This window comes from Cydia pomonella, chromosome 3 (genome assembly GCF_033807575.1).
Source record: "Cydia pomonella isolate Wapato2018A chromosome 3, ilCydPomo1, whole genome shotgun sequence".
NCBI lineage: Eukaryota > Metazoa > Arthropoda > Insecta > Lepidoptera > Tortricidae > Cydia > Cydia pomonella.
The window spans coordinates 1893960-1915034 of record NC_084705.1 but is presented as its reverse complement, the minus strand read 5'-3'; the positions used below and the strand labels follow the sequence as shown (position 1 = coordinate 1915034).

At 37.0% G+C, this 21075-nt stretch overlaps 1 protein-coding gene across 7 annotated transcripts in view; it reads right to left on the bottom strand.

Moving 5' to 3' along the window:
* The window catches only part of LOC133515750 (adenomatous polyposis coli protein-like), a 91327-nt gene that overhangs the window by 23103 nt on the left and 47149 nt on the right, over positions 1 to 21075 (bottom strand). For 3 of the 7 annotated variants that reach the window (XM_061848326.1, XM_061848325.1, XM_061848327.1), the window contains exon 2: positions 13003 to 13277. The exons of the other annotated variants lie outside the window; for them this stretch is intronic. In XM_061848326.1, the coding sequence (XP_061704310.1) occupies positions 13003 to 13248 (246 nt within the window). In that variant the 5' untranslated portion in view covers positions 13249 to 13277. The remainder of the gene's footprint in view (positions 1 to 13002; positions 13278 to 21075) is intronic. 7 annotated transcript variants of the gene reach the window in all.

Below are 21075 nucleotides of genomic sequence, written 5' to 3'. Positions count from 1 at the left end.
CACACAATGCCTAGAGATAGAAAATTATTTATTTATCTTATTTATTGTCAATTTCATTCAACGGATCACATCATATCCAATTTATGTGTTTATGTATTTCATTGTTTTCTACCTAGTTGGTTATTAAATTCTGTTACTGCAATAATCTTTATCTACATAAAATATACCAACGAAAGTTTAATAAAGTATATATTAAAATGAAGTACACAAAATCAGGAATTACGTATGACAATATCATTCAAAATCGCCTCCTCTGGCTTTGACACAGGCCCTCAAACGACGAGGCCAATCATCAATAGCGGCACGCACGATTGTCATGTCTAATTCCGTCACTGTCTTAACTATGGCCCGCTTGAGGGAGTTAGGATTTGTGTGGGGTTTAGCACAGGCTTTCTCCTCAATAACCTGCTATATGGCATAATCCAGGGGGTTAAGGTCTGGGCTGGAGGACGGCCAGTCTTCGTGGGCAATAAAGTCAATTTTGTTCCTTCGAAACTAGGCTTGAGTTGTTTTTGCCTTATGTGCAGGAGCTGAGTCCTGTTCAAAGATCCATGGCTGGTTTTGAAATAGGGTGTGGCTTAAGGGCTTCACTATTGGTTCGAGAACGGTTTCCAGTTTCCGGTTTTCACACCTTTTTCACAGAAATGAATCTGTGTTAGCCCTGAGTATGACACACCCAAAATCATGTTTGGCGGGTGCCCAAATCTTAGGGCATAATTGTATCCCAAAAGATTATTTTGGATTATAAGAACATGTTAAACTACTTTTAGGGGACCTGTAATGACCATATTTTTGTAAATATTGAATTTAAAATATCTTGCACACGTCACGTGACCAAACTCGAAACGTCATTGAAGATTCTGATGACGTCACAACTCTCGGATTGACACTGTTGACAGTTAGGCGATTAACAACAAATGACAAATATCAGTTGACAGTTCGTATCTTCTACGTGTGTATGTAGTTATGTGTCAAACCATAAACTGTGACGTCACACAATTTTCAAAGAGCGTTTTGGGCGCGAAAGCATCTGTCAAAATATATTTTGTTAATTTAACATATTTAAAGCCGTTTTTAGTATAAAAGCTGAATTTTATGGCAACTTTTAGTTAATATAGAAAGTAATACAAGCGTTTCAAAAAATTGGAATACGATTCTCTTTTAGGCCCCAATTCATTATAGATACGACGAGATAATTATGTGTGGTATATAATTATAGCTCACAAATCCACCACATTATGTCATTTTTTATTTTTTCGGTAGCATTTGTTTTAACGGAAATAAAGAGGTTGCAAATCGAGTAACAGAACTTCAGAACAGATATCATTTGATATTTACCAGTCGCTTTTCGGTGAAGGAAAACATCGTGAGGAAACTGGACTAATCCCAACAAGGCTTAGTTTTACCCTCTGAGTTGGAAGGTCAGATGGCAGTGGCTTTCGTAAAAACTAGTGCCTACGCCAAATCTTGGGATTAGTTGTCAAAGCGGACCCCAAGCTCCATTGAGCCGTGGCAATATGCTGGGACAACGCTAGGAAGAAAGAAAGAAATCGAGTAACAGAACTTAGTAACCAACTAGGTATAATAGTTATGATGTAAATGTCCATATCATGTTGGAGTCATATATGTATTAGCCAACTAATTATTCAAGATCAATACACTTAGCTCCCTTAGGTATTCGCCTAAGTACAATCTCGGGCAAAATTGAGTTTTGTAAAAGTGAACTAGTTTCTAGGTCATATTTTCTATGAATTGGTCATTTTTGTAGACTCCAATTACAGTTACACTTTTCCTGGTTTTTCGCGGACCAGAATATCGATGATTTTTGTAACTTGATTTAGACGTTGCTATCATTTTCAATCCAAAAACACATAAAATCACAATTCAAAACATGCGGCAGCGTTGATTTCTATCAAGTACCTCAAGCACCAGGGCGGTTACCGGGAAAATCGAAATTCGTCAATTTCGGGCATTTTTCTCTGTCACTCTAATTACGTCTTAGTGAGAGTAAAAGAGAAAGATCCCCGCAATTTGCGAATTTAGGTTTTCGCGGTAGGCCCCCAGGTCCTGTCAAGTTTCAGCAGTGTTGCCAGGTGAGCGGAAGAGAATTATCGTACTTGAGTGTCAATATTATTGTACCGTTGAAAAAAATATCGTACGCCAATCAAAAAGGCAGCCCCTAAAAATGTCTTGCAAAATAAGCTTAAACTTCCAATTAATAATAAAAAAAAGACAATTTTCGTCTAAATTGCGCAAAAAATCTGTTTATGTTTGTGTATTTTTGGGATAGACTCAAACGGTATACAGGAAATTGTGACATTTTAAACTTTAAACTTACACCAAGGAGCCGAACACCAAAAGATACTAATTTTAGCATATTTCTGAGAGAAAGTGTCATATTTTGCTTCAAATTACTAGACTTTTAAGGTGGCATCATCCAAGAGCTGAAATTAGAGTACTTTAGTGTACGATAATGCTCTTTGGAACATTACGTCATACCGGGGCCCAAATTATCGTACATGTACGACAATTATCGTACGCCTGGTCACACTGAGTGTCAGTGTCGACAGAGTCAGCTAAAAACGCGTCAAACATCGCAACGTCGCGCCGCTGCATGGAGTGGCAACGCCGCAATGTATTTGTACACGACATTTGTCACACACACATGAGTAAAATTTATAAAAATATAACGTTGATTATTGCATGATTTCTGTATGAAACAAAGTTTTTTTATTAATTTAGCGCAAATGAATATTCGAAAGTAGATAGATGCGCAACTATTTATGTAATAATATTGTGTAATTAATTAATAAATAGCGATTGTTTTTTGTATGAAAATCGAACCACCTTAACTGACAGAAATGTATATCAAAGAGCGAACCTGCCATCTATTATAATATAACAACTATATACCGTGTCTTATGAAAATAAATGATTAATAATAATAATATCAAGCAGTGAAAAATGTGTTCAGAGTAAACATTTTAACCCTAATTGTCAGTGTCACACGGCTATAAACTAGTAAGTAATTCATTGTTTCGTTTTTTCAAACGACATCAGCACTCCTGCACCATATGTGACATGACGCATAAAACCGCGGTGACGTCACCAGTTGAACAAATGAGTTCCCACTGGATGACAATAAATTATAATGTAACGGAGAGTTACGCAACTGATGCATTTTCTGTTTAAGTATTGTTAGAAGTAGTATTGGCGCTGTTGCTAACAATACCAATCTGTGTACTCTCTCGTTGTGAAAATAAAAAATAAATAGTATTTATTGCTTTTATGGTCTAAAAGTGTACTAAAAAGGACTATTGAGCTCTAACTCTGCGGACTTAGTGTTATCTACAAACTTCGGCAAGTGAATTAAACAAAAATGTAAATAAACAAAGCAATGAGTTGGCAAAAAAGTGATAATGTTTTGGACTAATTTAAGATGTTTTTTTGGTGTTCGTGCTAAAACTATGTACTAGTGATATAACTTAAGTGATACTCTCTTAAATTAAGGACAGTGACATTATTTTTCGATTATAAATACGTGAATAAATTAAAAATAAGAGATAAGCTGACCGGGCTGGACACTCACTTTTAACAACAACGCCATCTATGAAATACGGTACAAACTACGTGAATAACGCATCAGTTCATAGATCGCAATAAGCGAGGTTCTAATACTGGGAAAGTACGATAGAGGGCGTGGACACCAATAGGTTAAATATAGTTTTTGGGCTTTAGATTTACACTTAGAAATCATGGAGAATGCTGAAATAATGAAATTATTAAAATCCATTGAAACAAACCTTAAAAATCAAAAGGCGGATTTGGAAGCAAAAATGAATTCCATGGAAGAAAGCATAACTACAAACATAAACAAAAATATTAACAAAAAATTTGAACAATTGGAAATTAAAAACCAAGAATTGGAAAATAAATTATGCGAACAAGAGACGAGAATCGATGCGTTGGAAAGAAATATAAGACGAAAAAACATCGTATTCTTTGGTTTGGAAGAAAAAGAAAAAAGCTATATAGGCTTGCAAAAATCAATACTTGATTTAATTAATAATACGATGAGAGTACGTTGCAATGACACTGAAATTGAATGTGTAAGGAGACTAGGGAAGAGAGGAGAAAAAACGAGACCAGTCATTTTGACCGTTACAACTATGGGCAAAAAACTTGAGATTTTGAAAAACGCCAAAAATCTAAAAGAAACTAAATACTATATCAAAGAAGACTACCCACAAAAAATCTTGGAAAAACGAAAGATCTTGCAAGCAGAGGTAGAGAAAGAAAGAGAATTGGGCAATAGAGCAGTAATAAAATACGACAAAATTGTTAAACTGGGAAAATTGGAGCCGCAGGGCCCGCAAGACAAGCGTCATAACAAAAGAAATTTGTCCGCCTCACCTCAAGAAGCGGCGAGTACTAGCACGGCCCGCACTACACAAACTCAACCAGTAAAAAAGAACAAAAGAGACATGAACTCGTTTGTTATTCGAGATCCTAATATAAACAATGCCCTAAGTTTTCAAAACAAGCACGGACAACAGAATATAGATAAATAGCAATTAACAGCGCCCCCCCAAAAAATTCAGAAGTTAAACACACATTTCAAAAATAATCTCCCAACACGGCTGGTCACCGCGGGAGAGTTCGACCAAAACCCCCCAAAGAAAGTAATTTTCAACATTTGCACTTACAACGTAAGGTCACTATCGACAGAAGAGAAGCTCATAGAGCTTAAAACGGCATTACAAAACATCAAACACGATATAATAGGATTGAGCGAGGTCCGACGATTAGGAGAGAATATTATCGAAGACGAAGACTATATTTTCTACCATATAGGCAAAACCAAAGGCATGTATGGAGTGGGCTTTTTAATCAAGAAAAAATACAAGAACAACATAAAAACTTTTACAGGAATATCGGAAAGAGTCTGTGTACTCGAAATTCAGTTGGAAGACACACTATTCGCTATAATACAGGCCTATGCGCCTACTGAAAGCTCATCTCAAGAAGATATAGATAAATTCTACGGAGATATGGCGAAAGCTCATGACTCTACTTTTACTAAATATATAATCTCTATGGGCGATTTTAATGCACAAATTGGGACACCTAAAATACAAGAGCATTCAATTACCGGCCCTAATGGTTATGGCGATAGGAGCATTCGCGGCGAAAGACTTATTCAATACGCATTCGAGTACAATTTAAAAATAATTAATACCATGTTTAAACTAAAAGAATCAAATAGATGGACTTGGATCTCTCCCAACAAAAGCTCAAAGAATGAAATTGACTATATTCTAACCACAAAACCACACCTGTTTTCTAAATATGAGGTACTTTCGTCAGTCCCCTTCGGGTCTGACCACAGAATGCTTAGATCAACGGTAAACTTAAATACAATAAAAAAGAGCAGGCGCAGGTTTTCAAACACTTCATCAACGCTGAAATCATTAGAAGAGCGAGACAAATATACTAACAACCTAAGTAATTATATACCAGAACTGATATCGACCTGCAACAATTATAGCGCAAGTGAATATTGTCAGAAAATTACGCTCTCTATATCTAAAAGCTTACAGAGTACCGAACGACACAAAAAATGCAATATTTTATCACAAAGAGCTTTAGAACTTATGAAAGAAAGAAACACTCTACAAAACAAACCGAAACTGAACAAATCTGAAAAAGAAGAACTTAAAAGTTTGTATAAAGCTACTAACAAGGAAATAAAAAAATGCTATAGCTCTCACAGAATAGATACAATACAAAAGTACCTTGAAATATCAAGATCCGGCAAAAAAGCTTACAAGGAACTGAATAAATCGAAAATATGGATTCCGTCGCTACAACCGGGCTCTGTCGTATGTGAACCTCGAAGGGAAGTTTTAAAAACAGCAACGGATTTTTATGAAAAACTCTACAGTCAACATGAGGCAATTGAACAAATAGAAGTTATTTCAAAAAGCACGAGTACCTCTTCAGTTCAGAAATTCACGGAATCTGAAGTTTTAAAACAAATAACAAAGCTCAAGTCAGAAAAAAGCTCAGGACCTGACGGGATCTCCAACGAAAGTATTAAATTTGCAAAGACTCTACTCTTAACACCTATAACGCTGCTGTGGAATAAAATACTGGATGAAGAAGTAGTTCCGCAGTCATGGACAGAATCGGAAATCGTACTGTTGTATAAAAAAGGCGATCCAAAGGATATTGGAAATTACCGTCCTATAAGTCTCATGTCCTGTCTTTACAAGTTATTTTCTTCAAGCCTTTTAGAAAGAATATCATCGGACATTGACAATCACCAACCGATAGAGCAAGCCGGTTTTAGGAGCGGATTTAGTACAGTGGACCACATTCAAGTAGTAGACCTAGTGATTGAAAAATACTTGGAATTTCGTGGACCACTGTATATAGCTTTCATTGATTACAAAAAAGCTTTCGACTCCATATCTCATTGCAGCATCTGGACGGCATTACGAACACAAAATATCAATGAAAAATATATAAATATTTTAAAATATATATATAGCAACAGTTCGAGCCGGGTGAGACTAGACAGATTAGGCACAGAGTTTAAAATAAACAGAGGTGTGAGGCAAGGGGACCCGATTTCCCCTAAGCTCTTTATAGCCGTGCTACAACATATAATGGCGAACTTGCCATGGTCAAAACGAGGAATTAATATAAAGGGAAAAGTTTTAAGTAACTTAAGGTTCGCTGATGACATTATACTTTTTGCGGAAAGCCCATTACAATTAAGTACCATGATAAACGACCTTAATGAAGCCAGTATAAAAATTGGACTAGAAATGAACCTTGAAAAAACGAAAGTAATGACAAATTCACACAATGTACCAATTTTAGTAAATAATATACCTCTTGAGTTTGTCGAGCGCTACGTATATCTGGGAAAACAAATCTCTTTCAGCAAAGATAGAAACTCTACAGAAGTCGACCGAAGAATAGCAATTAGCTGGAAGAAATACTGGGCAAATAAAGAAATTTTTAAATCACAACTCCCTCTGCCTACCAAAAAAAATAGTGATGGATTCGGAAATACTACCATGCCTCACCTATGGTTGTCAAACTTGGACGTTCGATTACACAACCAGGCAAAAAATACAAATAACGCAGAAGCGAATGGAGAGAAGCCTACTAGGCTTAAAATTAAAGGATAGAGTAAGGAATGATGATATCCGAAGAAAAACTAAAATTAGAGACGCCTTAACATTCTCACTCGAGAGAAAGTGGAAATGGGCAGGACACGTGGCCAGATATAGAGACGACAGATGGACCATAAGAATCGTAAAATGGCCTGGGCCACAGGGCTCAAGAGGCAGAGGTCGACCATGTGGCAGATGGTCTGACGAATTAGTAGCAACAGCGGGTCCAAAATGGCTAGAGACAGCCCAAGATAGAGAGAAGTGGAATAGCTTGGGGGAGGCTTTTACCCGAAAGGGGCCCACATATTTTTTAAGTTAAATTATTTTATTTTAATTTTAATTTCTATATTTATTTTGTTTAAAGTATGTGTGGAAGAAATAAAGCTCTTTTATTTATTTATTTATTATTGTTAGAGGCAAAATGTTCTAGCGGTAGATAATTAATAATCAATCGTTCGAATACGACTAAAAGGTAATTTTATATACAAGGTGCCCGTGAGCATTGCGAGATATTTTAACTAAGCATTCCTGGTAATATTTAAAAACTAAAATGTCATATAATTTTTTTCTGGATTAGGCCTAGTTTCAGAGATAATTAATTGTTTTTCGTAATCATTCTTTCGCCTAAGTCGGTACAAAACACATTTTTGACTGCGGTATTGCCACTTTGAGGTCTAGTCTGGACATACCTATTGATTGACATCGAAATATTAAAAAGATGTATTCGAGAGGCTACCCCCAAATAAAAAAGAAACTTTTTAGTTAATTTTAGGTTCTGTGTTTATCAATAAAAATAATGTTTTATGTACAGGAGTGTTCAAAAAACAGAAAAAAAAAACAAAAAAAAAATTCTTTTTCTCGAATTTCACAAAAAAGTCATAAAATATTTTTGCTTCTGTTGCCATCAGGAATGTACCGTTAAAACCTCTCGCAATGCTAACGGGCACCTTGTATGTATTAAATATAAAATTGTATTATATGTTAATACCACACACGACAGGTTTCTAGCACAAATAAAAATGACTCAGCAATTGTCCTAAGCGACATTTTTAGGAACTGTGGGTCAATAATTTGGTTTTGACCTCCAGTATGCGTGTGCCAAATGGCTAAACTGTTCATCGATTTGCGGTTTTTCTTTGAAATTGGGCTCGTACGGCTTCCACTAGTAAGATTGTAACACGGTGTTATGTTTTTCGCTTTAGGTGTTACTCACACCAATACCTATATTATAAACATTTATCTTTGTTGTCGACAATGCAAAATAAAAATATTTTTCTTATCACAAAATTTTACCGCTGCGGGTATATACGTGTCTGCGGCAAATCATTGCCATTCAAGGGTGAAGGGGGCGCAAAAGGGTAAAAACGTTAACAAAGCTACATTCAGCGTACTCGCGGTGGCGTCATGCCTATAAACGACAGTCATCTAGACGGGACTGCCATATTTAGGTCAGCGCCGTATTACCATAAATAATTTCACTCCTAGTTTGGCCGCATGCTGTTAGTTTAATTGCTTTTGTGTTTAAGAGATAAGCCTATTGTTGCACTGAATATGAAAAAGCTGAAGTGTTGCAAAGTTTGTGAAATGTGCAAAAGTCGGTAGGCATCTAGTTTGTGGTGCATAAAAATTGAAACATGCGCATCTGACACTATAATTAATTTTATTCCAATTACTGTAGTGAATGTCATTATTTTAAGTAATGTCATTAGTAAAAAAAAAAAACCATGTTTACTAGTGTCGGATTTGCATTAAAAACTAACACTTGGATCTATCTCCATTTCTTCACGTGGTCGATGAATTTTAGGCGTAAAAAGAAACAAAATATACGGCATTTTTTAATTTGTATAAGATTTTGTATGCTTCTTTTCAGTTTTGGGCGAGTATAGGTAGGTAGATAAATACGTAGAAAATTATTTCATAACAGAGCCCTTGAAATGACCATTGAAACGTGACATACTCGTATATAATTAATGATCACATCACAGCGACCAAAGCAAATTTACGTATATCCCTCTTGATTACCCTGTTAAAAGCTATATGACTCACGAGCAATGTTTGCATTATGAACTTTATTCTGTACGCACCATGGTTGTTTGTTCAAGGTTGATGCAATAACATGCTTTTATTAATACGAGTTATGTGGCAGATTTTAGTAGTGGCGTAAAGTTTTTATTTTCCTCTGAATTATAATCATCAATCCTATTTAAATTCTACTGCAAGCCGTAGATAGGATTCTAATTGTTTGCCTTGGTTGAACAGTCAGCAATTCGCTTAGCACCTTTGCATACAAACTTACCTAAGAACCAAAACTGGCGGGCTTTAAAATGGCTATTAAAATATTTTAAACTCAAAGATCAACAATACAAGAGGGCTCTTCCTCTTTTACTCTCACTAAGATGTAATTAGAGTGATGGCTCCTCTTCACGATGGCCCAGCGCTGGCCCAGCGAGATGGCCATGCGATGGCTGACACGCCACACATTCGTTTTCCAAGATGGACGTGGGAGCATTAGCCGCTGCAGCAATTTATTTATACGCCACGTACCAACCTTTTCTTAATCTGCACAATAATAAAGTAATTAAAAATAAATGACGTAGAAGATTATGGTGGATGTTATCTATCCATCGCAATAAATAAATAAACTACTTATTATGGGACAGTATTACACAAATTGACTAAGTCCCACGGAAAGCTCAATAAGGCTTGTGTTGTGGGTACTTAGACAACGATATACATATTATATACATATGTATAAATACTTAAATACATAGAAGACATCCATGACTCCGGAACGAATATCCATGCTCATCACACGAATAAATATCCTTACCAGGATTTGAACCCGGGACCATCGGCTTCATAGGCAGGGTCACTACCCACTAGGCCACACAGGTTGTCGCCTAAGTCAATTTAAATTTGTGCAATAAACTCTTCAAAGCTTTGAAACCCTACTAAAAATCATTACTTGTCTCTTCCTTAATGTGCCGCTGTGTAGGTATATATTATTTATGTATATTTAGATATGTAGGTATAATTTATGTATGTATATTTAGATATGTAGGTATCTAATATTAATTTCGTTTATTATTGGTATATTTATTTATTTAAATTGTGAATGTACTCTATATACAGATGTCTGCGTAATGTATAAGTAATTTTCCTAATCCTCTAATTAATTCGTGCACTATTTGTTATAAAAACTTTTTTTTTTAATATCCTGCTACCTTATTTCTATAGTTTTGGTCTTTATGTTTGGGGTTCCATGTTACGCTTTCTCCCCGATATAACTCTAAAAACTTTATTCTTTCGTGATGCGGCCGCATACTCGTCATTTTTAATCAAAATAATACACAGCACGAACGTCCTCACTCGACCGCGTTCGAGCACGCACTGAGGGATAGGCCACGTGTAGATGCGGACAGCCATCGCTGGTCCACTGCCTTTGATGTGCGGACGAAAAACCGACACCGCGGCCATCCCATCGCCATCCCGCGCGCCATAAGCCATCCGACACCACTACCCTCTCTACACGCTGGCCCAGCTTAGTGGGCCACTATGATGGTCCATCGTGTAGAGGAGCCATGACAGAGAAATATGCCCGCAATTGACGAACTCAGATTTTCGCGGTTATAGCCCTGATACGAGAGAATTCAGGAACTATAGACTCATTGCTACGCATAGATCTCTGAGGATATCATCTATCATTAGACCCACACAGGTGTTTCCAACTTGCTTTCCCTCTTAGCCACTATTAAGAAATAATACGTACCTATACATGGTCATTGATTATACGATCCGATAGGCTTAGGGCAGCCAATGATATCCCTGCGAATTTAATCAAACCTTTTCTTCCGCCAATCTGCGCGACATTGATAACAACCTTTATTATTTTCGGTCCGTGGAAACTTCTCAGGGTTTGTATAGACCTCAGTTCTAGATCCCATGCAATATAGTTTGACCTTCGTCCCGACTAGTCCCTAGTTATCAATCTCCCTTAATAGCTTAGGCGAGGCGCCAGAATACTAGGCAATTTCTTGCGTCATTATATTTATTGTATCCATATTTATGCAGATGTTGTCTTGCGTTTTTTTTCTGTTTTGAGATTGACTCATGAAAGTCATGAATTTTAGGCCCATATTCTCATAGAGCTACGTAAATAATAGTCTAAGATTTATACGACAACACATTAATCTCATGATCGCCCGCAACCTTCAGTTTGCCCTCTCTAGATTCGGTAGTTCTGACCCTGGCGCACGAGATCTATCCCCGTACAAGATTGTTTTTCTCAAGCAGTCCCATGTACGGGATAGCCTTATAAGTCAGTGACAATACCGTAGACGAATGGACAATGGACGTTCCGGCTGACAATGGGTGGCGCCGGTTAATTGTAGACTGATTGATTCGAGGTCAAGCTTTTGTTTCATGCGGGTTCTTCGCTATTCAAAGACTTATAATGTCAATAAGGTTAAGAGTTTACGCTGACAGATCTAGGGGTCTAGCAATATACCTATTTACTTTACTCTTTGGTTGGGCCTAGCTAAGTGACAATGGTATTTAGATAACTGCAATTGAAACTCAAATTAATTGAAATGATGATGTGACTTTTCGTTTGCATCTGTCATCGCCATACATTTTTACTTTGCAACTGGCGTTTGTCGAACAACGATTTTTATCTTGGTTACGACCCCATGTTACATTTTACAGCTCAATCACGCGTAGGTATTTAATTTACGTGTCCCTATTCATCTGTCAAATAATTGAATCGTTCAAACTTAGGAAAAGGTGAATAATTTTGAAGCAGGTCCTTGAAACCTATTGATTGGTTAGTTGCCAACTTCGTTAATTAAGTTGTCGCTCCCACCCACGGAGAGCTATTTATTTGCTATGTAGGTAATTTGGCCAGTAATTTGTTAGTACCCATGTTAGGCAACATGTACTTTTAAATATAATAAAAGGAGCTTCATGCCATGATTTCACAATTTTTACATGTCACCTTAGGAAACTTTTCTCAAGAAGATTTTCCGTAGAAAATTAACACAGGATCCAAAATTCATATACAGCTTTCTATACTTCTGATAGACACTATAAATGTTCATACATATCATTCATCGGCATAAATCATTAGGGTAGGTTATGGCCCTCGTCATTCCATGCAGTGTTTGAGTGTTCTCATTTATCTTTTTATATATAAAAGTTAAGATCATCAGTGATAAAAAGGAACACAGTTGAAAATGGAAACTACGTTTTGGACAGTTTGTGTAATGTAAAAAGTAGCTCAGAAATTAGGCTTAAGTCCAGTGTCCGTAATATTTCGGGCGACTTTTGATTGTTACAATGGATTTAGTATCCCTAATAATAAATAAGCCAAGATCGCTAAAAGAGAAGACATGATGGACTATCCTGAAGCAATTAATCCTTGTCTTGATGCCATTTTGTATACCTGAGTATGACAGTGGAGACTGCAAGAACTTACCAAACCACTAACATTGGCGTCATTATGTGGATTCCCTTTCTCCATATCGACGCCGAAGTCGTTCGGGTCGCCTCTGCTCCGAAAGCTGCTAGAGTTGAAGTCGCTCCCCAGGTTCGTCGTGCAGTCGTCGAACAACTTGAACTGGTTCACGTTGAACTCTGTGTCGACGACGTTGTCGAGGAGGTCGGTGATTGTCAGCATGGAATTCGTTTCCCCAACAATACGCTTAGCGAAGATTGACACAAGAGGAAAAAACCTGATGAGATAGGTGCCACCCGTGGTCTAGAAATCGTTTTGTGTCCCTGAGTGTACACTTTAGAGTAGAAACTTACAAGAACTTACCAAATCAGTATCATTGGCGTCATCCATCGGATTCCCGTTCTCCATATCAACGCCTGAGTCGTTCGGGTCGCCTCTCCTACGGAAGCTGCTGGAGTTGAAGTGGATCCTCAGGTCCGTCGTGAAGTCGTCGAACAACTTGAACTGGTTCGCGTTGAACTCTGTGTCGACGACGTTGTCGAGGACATCGTCGGAGATGGTCGGCATGCGGTTGCTCGTGTACGACACTTTGTAATAGTCGCGGTTCATTTTGGCTTTTTGTTTAGTTCATTTGTTTTCTAGAAATTGTAGTTGGTAATTTTATGGAGATTGGGTATTGGCGTTGGGTACCGATGTTACCTTTGTCATGTTTTTCAAAAGCTTGGCTAGACGACTATTGTCAGATTACTTCTAAAAATATTTCTACCTATACAGTTCTTTAACGAAGTCCTATGATTCGACATGGCGTTATCTTTCTGTTGGTGACAGCTTGTCTGGCTGTGCAGCACATGAGAAAAGACTTGTTTCATCTCTTCCTAATGCTTCCACATTTATGAGATTCGGTTTCTAAAGAGAAATCAACCACATACAACATCAATTCCGTTCAAAAGTTACACAAGCATTCTTAGTGAGCTATTCCAGAAGCGGGGTAACGATCGCTTTACAATACATTTAGTGTTATGAGTTACGCTTAGATTCCGCGCCTGCGGTCCCCTGACCAGGTTTTGTGAGTTCAACTGCAAAGCTGTATCTAACTGTTATTGTGGTTACAGAATTTGAGACAAAAGTTTTGAGACACTATGTATAGTTATCAGAGAGATAGAGCGCTTACTCTCTTAGCAATAAAATTGTGCTTAGGTAATTAGGTAAAAAATTTCATTATTTTGCCCGCTTAGAAACTGTGTGTAAGATAGATTACAATCTGCCTTTATCCTGAGAAACGGATATGGCTTAGGATTGCGCCCGAGTTTATAAGAAACAAAATTAATTCCGCTTAGCATTACTTAATATTAAAAGCGTAGTTATTGGCATGAAATTAAATAATAAGAAAGACAAAATGTAAATTGTATGTAAAGGAAAATATGCGGTGGTTTCACATAACTTTTGAGGTAGAATGTAATTAAGAGGCTTGGGATTTTATAAAGCTAGGTATATAATTTGACCCCCATCGATCATGTTAAATGCCGTTTTAAACCTATAAACTTATTATTAAATGGGGTCTTGATGTAATTATGTCTTATAAAATGAAAGAATGAAGATATGCCTCTATGGAGACTATCGTTCTCCTGCAGATTGATCTACTTTAAATAATGGTAGGTACTTAACTCCCGCAGCGCAAAGTAGTTCAGTAGTTTACGATTTGCGGGGGATATAATAGATGGTATGTATGTGTACTTGGCATACTTCGACTGTTGTCAGCCTCGCTATCATTGTAAGTTATCCGTGTTTACTGTTTATAGCATTTCTTTTAAGTTATTGGCCTCTGTTGCATGTTAAGGTTTTAAGGCTATGGAAAGGAAAATCGATGTTAGCTGGAAATGTAAATAAAGGCATATCTTATTAATATTACGTATTACTTTTGATATGAAGATACAGTATTAATTTCCGATTTGCTAACAAATAAAGAAAAAGAAAAGAAAAAAAGAATTGTTTTCAGCGTTCATGTTTTTAAGAATGTGAGTTTCTTTATTTATATTAGTTGCTGAGGCACTTATGAGTTTCAGTCTTTTTTTTTTGTAAACAGCTGCAACTGATATGATTAGGATGGGTTTTCTCCAAAAAAAAAAAAACTGTAATAGATGTGACATAGGAAGGAAGAATTGTTCAAGGCCTCCATGCTCAGATTCCAACCAGCCTCTTCAGGTTTCGCAGTGGACACCACATTTTTTAAGTATATCTATGCAATCTTATAAAGGCCTATTCGTATCCATAATCTATTGTTAAAATTGGTCTGATTATTAAGGTCACCCTGTGACGTACGTGACATTTTCAAAGCTTTTCTACTTCAAAGACAATATCCCTTTAAACCTTTTATCAACGAAGTGGGTCAGCTTCAGCTAACAACTGTTAATGTCAGAAGGGCTCTCGCGGGGTGGGCAGCGTTAAATTTACTACCGGCATCGCTGGAAAACTGCCAGCGGTGATGATTATGAACTCACAATACAGTGCACAATCGATATCGCTTAATTAATAGATTACGTATGATATGAGTAACATGTGTATAGATAATGATATCAGTGATTATCGTATCGTTGTCCAGACTGGAAAATGTTTATAGAGATTTGACGAAGCCTGCGCTGTGGATTTAGATGATGGTTGTAGTTTTAGTTTAGTTTTATTTAATAAAGGAGTTTGTTTATCGAGATTACGGTGGTGGGTTTCAAAGTAGTGGAAATCTCGCTTGAATTTTTTATTGTTCTTCAGTTATTGTATTGTATTATATTATATTATATGTTTCGTTGCCACTAGCGATCTTTAACCAATACGGGTAAGTATGGTATACGGATTAGTGTGACTGGCATTCACATTAGAGCATGTTAACATACTGAATAGTATTTATACTTTACTTACCAGCATTGCACTCTTACCCGTATTGACCTTAAACACAAAATGTACTATTTACGTTGTCATTTTAACTGTATGAAGTCATTTGTGGTAGTGTTGGTCACGCATTTAAGCCGGACTAATGGCTGGTTGTAGAATGGAGTAACTTGTGTATACCATACGTCCAGTCAAGCAATCAGCAGCGGGCGGCTCGAAGTTTAGCGGTATGTTATGTACCTATTTAATATCAGTTGAACTGCATTTCCTTAATGTGACTGTTTTCTTTTGTTTACTGTTTTGACACTCGATTAAATGAATGCCTTAAGGACCAGGATTGGCAGGTTTCGTTTTTGCTTACATTAGAAACAAAAGTTTCTGCATAAAATACATTGAACGCACTTAACGCACCCACAAATTGAACTCGTCAAAACGAATCACATGTACATACGCCTAATCTCAAGCGTCTCTCAATTGAAGAGTTCTCCTATCCCTTGGAGTGGTATGCCGTTGGCTCCCGATTACGTCATTTAAATTTAAAAATTTGATTAATTGAAATAAAATCAATATTCCAACAACTCAATAATGGCATATGCCCCTTGCAGAGTTATTACATCTTCTGGCTCCATCATATTAGGGCAGCCCGATGGTACCAAATTTAAATTTTTACTATAAACTGATCGGCGATTGGCACTATTCACACCATTCTATTGTCATCTCTATTAAAAGTATGTATACTTGCAAACTTTCAAATTGTTACGGCTAATAGAAGTAAATTAAAATCGACTTGTAAGATTTAGTTAGTAAGAAACAAGTTAAGTTATACTTGTGTTCAATATATTTGCATTGGATATCAGACAACACGTTAGTGAACGTTGTTGACGTAGTAGCTAATGAATGAGGTTTCCGTAAAACTACGCTTACGTCTGGTCACGTAACGGGCGCTCAAAATACCGCAGCTGCTAACTGTTTCACAACAGGGCATCTGCTCAGTTTCCACAACAATATGGAAATGGGAGTCTGGACGGCAGATGTGGATTTAATCAATACAGTGAGCTAATTTATGGATGCATTTCTTTTTATTTGCAGGAGTATGCAGGAGGTACAGTCAAGGTATTAAATATCGATACGAGCAAAGTGCCAAAAATATGTATACACGACCTTATTGCCTATATATTAAGGTAGTGTGTACATATTTTGTCAATTTGTCCGTATCGATATCTAATACCTTGACTGTATATCTTTAGGTAGGTACCTACTCAAAAAAAATATCAAAAAGTCGGAGTAGGTAAGTATAAAAATTGTATACCTATGGAAAGTAAAACTACCAACACCTTCAGAAATGTCCCCAAGCATTTTGATGTATCGTAGATACCAAACGACTGATTTGTGTAAGTACGGTTTTTAGTACGTAGATTTTGATCTACAATTAACCGTACAAAAACCGTACTTACACAAATCAGTCGTTTGGTATCTACGATACTACATTCAAACACAGTTTATATTATCAAACTTATAACAGATGGGATGTTACAAGTTTGATAATACATATTAACTGTGTTTAAATGATGTTACATAAAATAAATAAGTAGGTATACCTATCTGATTTAAGTGGCCATGACTTCATAAATGTAAAATAGCAAATATATCTAGCATTCCTTCTTCCTCCTTTCCAATTCGTTTATTTTACCCTAGAGAAACCGGAAAATAGCAGAGACATAAAAATACGAGTGACGAGTCTTGTGTTACAATCAATGAATTTATTTACATTGCGTTCAAGGCTTATTTTTATGAATTTTCTTTAACTTTATGGATCTGGTACCAGATGAGCGACCATGGGGAGGCGACGGGATGTTGCAAAGGATGTCATTAAACTGATAAAAAATAAATACTAACTATGAAACTATAACGTACGTTGATGTACAGTCAGCAGCAAAATTAGGTAAGCGCATAAGATATTCCATATTCCCATCACACGCGAATATTTCTTGAACAATAAAATTGTGCTCTTTTTTTAATAAATATTTCGGGACAATTTTAGACAAACGACCTAGCCCCAAACTGTTCAAAGCTTGTACTATGGGTATTAGCCGACGATAAACATACGTATATAAATCAAAATATACTTATATACATAGAAAACACCCATGACCCACGAACAAATATCTGTGTTCATCACACAAATAAATGCCCTAAAATAAATAAATAAATTATTGATTCTAGCCCTTACCGGGATTCGAATCCAGAACCACCGGCTTCATAGGCAGGGCCATTACCCACTAGGCCAGACCGGTCGTCGTTTTAAGCCCATTGCCCGCTTAGCAACTCTGCTGTGGACTGAACTTATCTATAGTGGGTATGTATATTATAGCGCTGGAAGCTTAATAGCGTAGGGTATTTGTAAGGTTATCAAAGGGTACTCGAATGTAGAAGTTACATAAATGCTCTGAATGCAGCTCAGTTGGAATCGCATTCTGTACACCCGCCGCATGTAACTGATTAATCTTCTGATTGTTTTTATTTTTTATCGTGTGTTTCGAAATCTAACTTGACTCGGCAGTAATTTGCAGTGATAAATCTTGATGAATCATAGGACAAAAAACATAAACGACTAAGATCGTATTGTTAAGAGGTTCAATCAGAATGAGTCAGCCACATTCGCTGAACATTACATTAAGATTAGCTCCTACATCCAAATAAATTAGTTTCTCTTGGTTGACCACCCGTGTTGTTTCATATATTGGGATTTATATGGGTCTCCAGGAAACGAAAACAGTCGCCTGTAATTATAGCTGTGCTCTTCTTAATGTTGACAGCTAATATTTCTGTACCTCGTGGCCGAAGTGAGTCAACCCTAGTTGAAAGACTGATCTATTTTAGAAGATATGTGTCTATTAATTGGGATTATTGTCACTGTGCGAAGTGCGTGGTGGCACAAAATAGAAAACAGTACTAGGTACAGAATTCTGTTTAAATAAACCGATAAATGTTATTGATGTGTTTGTTCAGAGCAGTGGCGAGCTAAGCGCACTCGAACAATTGGTGGTAGGAAACTAAATTCATCATCAATATTTAAGAGCTATGCTCTTGTCGGTGGATTAATCACGACTCTTCTCTTTGCTGGGCCAGCCTTTTAACTTCCTCGTACGATACGACAAAAAGTTTCATCTTTTATTTGGCTGAGATATGTGAGCCTGGGCCATCCTCTGGGTCTTTTCCTCTCAATCTTGCCCTCCTGGATATTTAACAAGAATCTGTCGTGCCGTATCAAATTACCCAACTAAATTACCTAAGATAAAAACCAGCGGTCGACGTAGAACAATATAATCTTTTCTGGGTCTAAGGTTCATTTTGAGCACTTTTGTTACTGTGTGACTGTACACAGCTTACTCCCGGCGGCCACTTGACCCAGATACGGTCTTTTGACAATATTTCGATGGCTCTTTGCAACCCTCTCGGCATGCCGGCGGTTTCAGAATGCTTACGTGCTTCATTTTGACCTTTGGGCGCTTTGGCTTATTATTTTATAAACAATGTGGTTTAAATGAAACCGTGTTTTCACATCGCTATTAAGCGAATTTCATCGACATCGTCACGTTAATCATTGACGTGTATTGACGTGATTTCGGCAACACATTTCACCCTATTTGTTGAAATACGAGTATGTGCAATGAAAATGACTCCTTACCTATCTGGCCAATTTGTTGTACAGTGAAGTGAGTTAATAGCATGAAGAAGTTAATGAACTAAGTACATTAGACTCCTATTTTTAAAAACAAATGAATATCCTACCGTTGTTTAACACTGCACGCAATTGTAATCTTAACAGGGCCAGGGACGTAAATACTCCAAGTGCCTTCGTTTTACTTGCACAAAATGAGTATAACAGGTATTGTTTTAGGCCTTCATATGCGCTACCGCTTACGCTAAAACAAACAATCATCAAGGAAAAAAACAGTAAACACTACCAATGTACCTCTACCATACATGACGCCTAACCCATACCGACTTTTCCTTGTAAACTTATCAGTCGACCTTCACATATAATTAAAAACGTACAACGTAAACGTAAACACGGTGCACGGTCAACGAACCGTGCACGTAAGAGAAAACGTACGCGTCCTGGACAGGTGAGGTCGATATTGCCTGTCAGCACGTGCCGATTGATAGGACAGATAGTGTTATTAATGCACTGTAGAGAAAGCACAAGGCAGTTTTAATTGCATGGGTTTGAATTGTAAAACGATGATACTAAAATGTATTAGTAAGGGGAACACACTCTTATACATATTCTTCGATACGTTCTGCGTAGTAATGTAAGTAAATGTGGCAATTTTACTTAATCTTCATCTAATTGGAATTCTCTAATATCTTAGCCTCAGGAAATTTCTAATGTTTAAACAATAATACTTCATGAAGTAGATAGATATAATTTCTCTTACATAAAATTAAAAGACGTCTTTAAATTTGGCCGAAAGAACATAAACAACAAAAACGCTGGGTTTAATCCTCTGCATCTCACCTAAGCACTTCCGGGGGATAAAGCAGAGAAGCAATAAAATCTCACCGTATAGCTCCTTCCGTGAAAAAACGCTGAAGCTAAGTATTATAGTGAGATTAGTTAAAGATGCTTATTTTAAAAACACGTGGCCCCCAAAATACCCGGGAAATCACTTAATAGGTTCAGAAGAAAGATTCCTGCATTATTTGCGCTCGAGTACCTAATGGAATGATTATATTTTACCACACTCTTTTTAGTGCCCCTCGATCTCTTTATATAGGTACGTTGATGTCAGTGCAAATCTAACAATGCTCAACCCCGACCAAAAATAAACCGTAACAATATCTCATCTCAAGAAACAAGTTTAAAGCGTTCCACTCAATCTTACCCGGTTTACGCCTATTTCGAGACTTTCGAGACAAACTTTGACAGTAACTTCTGACGAGGGGATTAGAGTTGATTCAGAACGCCGCATAAACCCGAGTACTGTAACGGGCTATAAGTCTTTTCATACTAGTCGTGTGACAAAACCGTGAACAGGAAATGGTGTTTAAAAATAGAGAACATTTTAGTTACTATAAGGACGTAAGGGATAGCATTGTCCACAGCAAATGCCCTTTTTTGAAAGAAGTAGAAATGCATGAGTGATCGACGGGTGGAGGAAAATAAACGGAGTTCGTATGAACTGTTGACGTTTGGATGGGATATGGGATGGCTTGTTTAACGATGTTGGGACGTTAGAGGAAGATATACGTGCCTACGTGGTGGTTAGAGGAGTTAATGGTCATGTGATATTAGTGATAAATTCACATAAATGGCCAAATAAAACTCTAGTGGCCTTTTAAATGAACAGGCAAACAGAAAATCTCTAACTTTAATAATAATATATTAATTGCAAACATAAGTGGTTGGAACAGTCTTCTGTCTTAATTTCTGATAGGACCGGACGCACATACATCGGGAAATCGTAATGGTTTAAACAGTTCAGTTCAACCAGAGTTAGTTACTTTGGTGTGCATTGGAAAAGAAATTGTACTTTGCAAGCTGCACAAAAC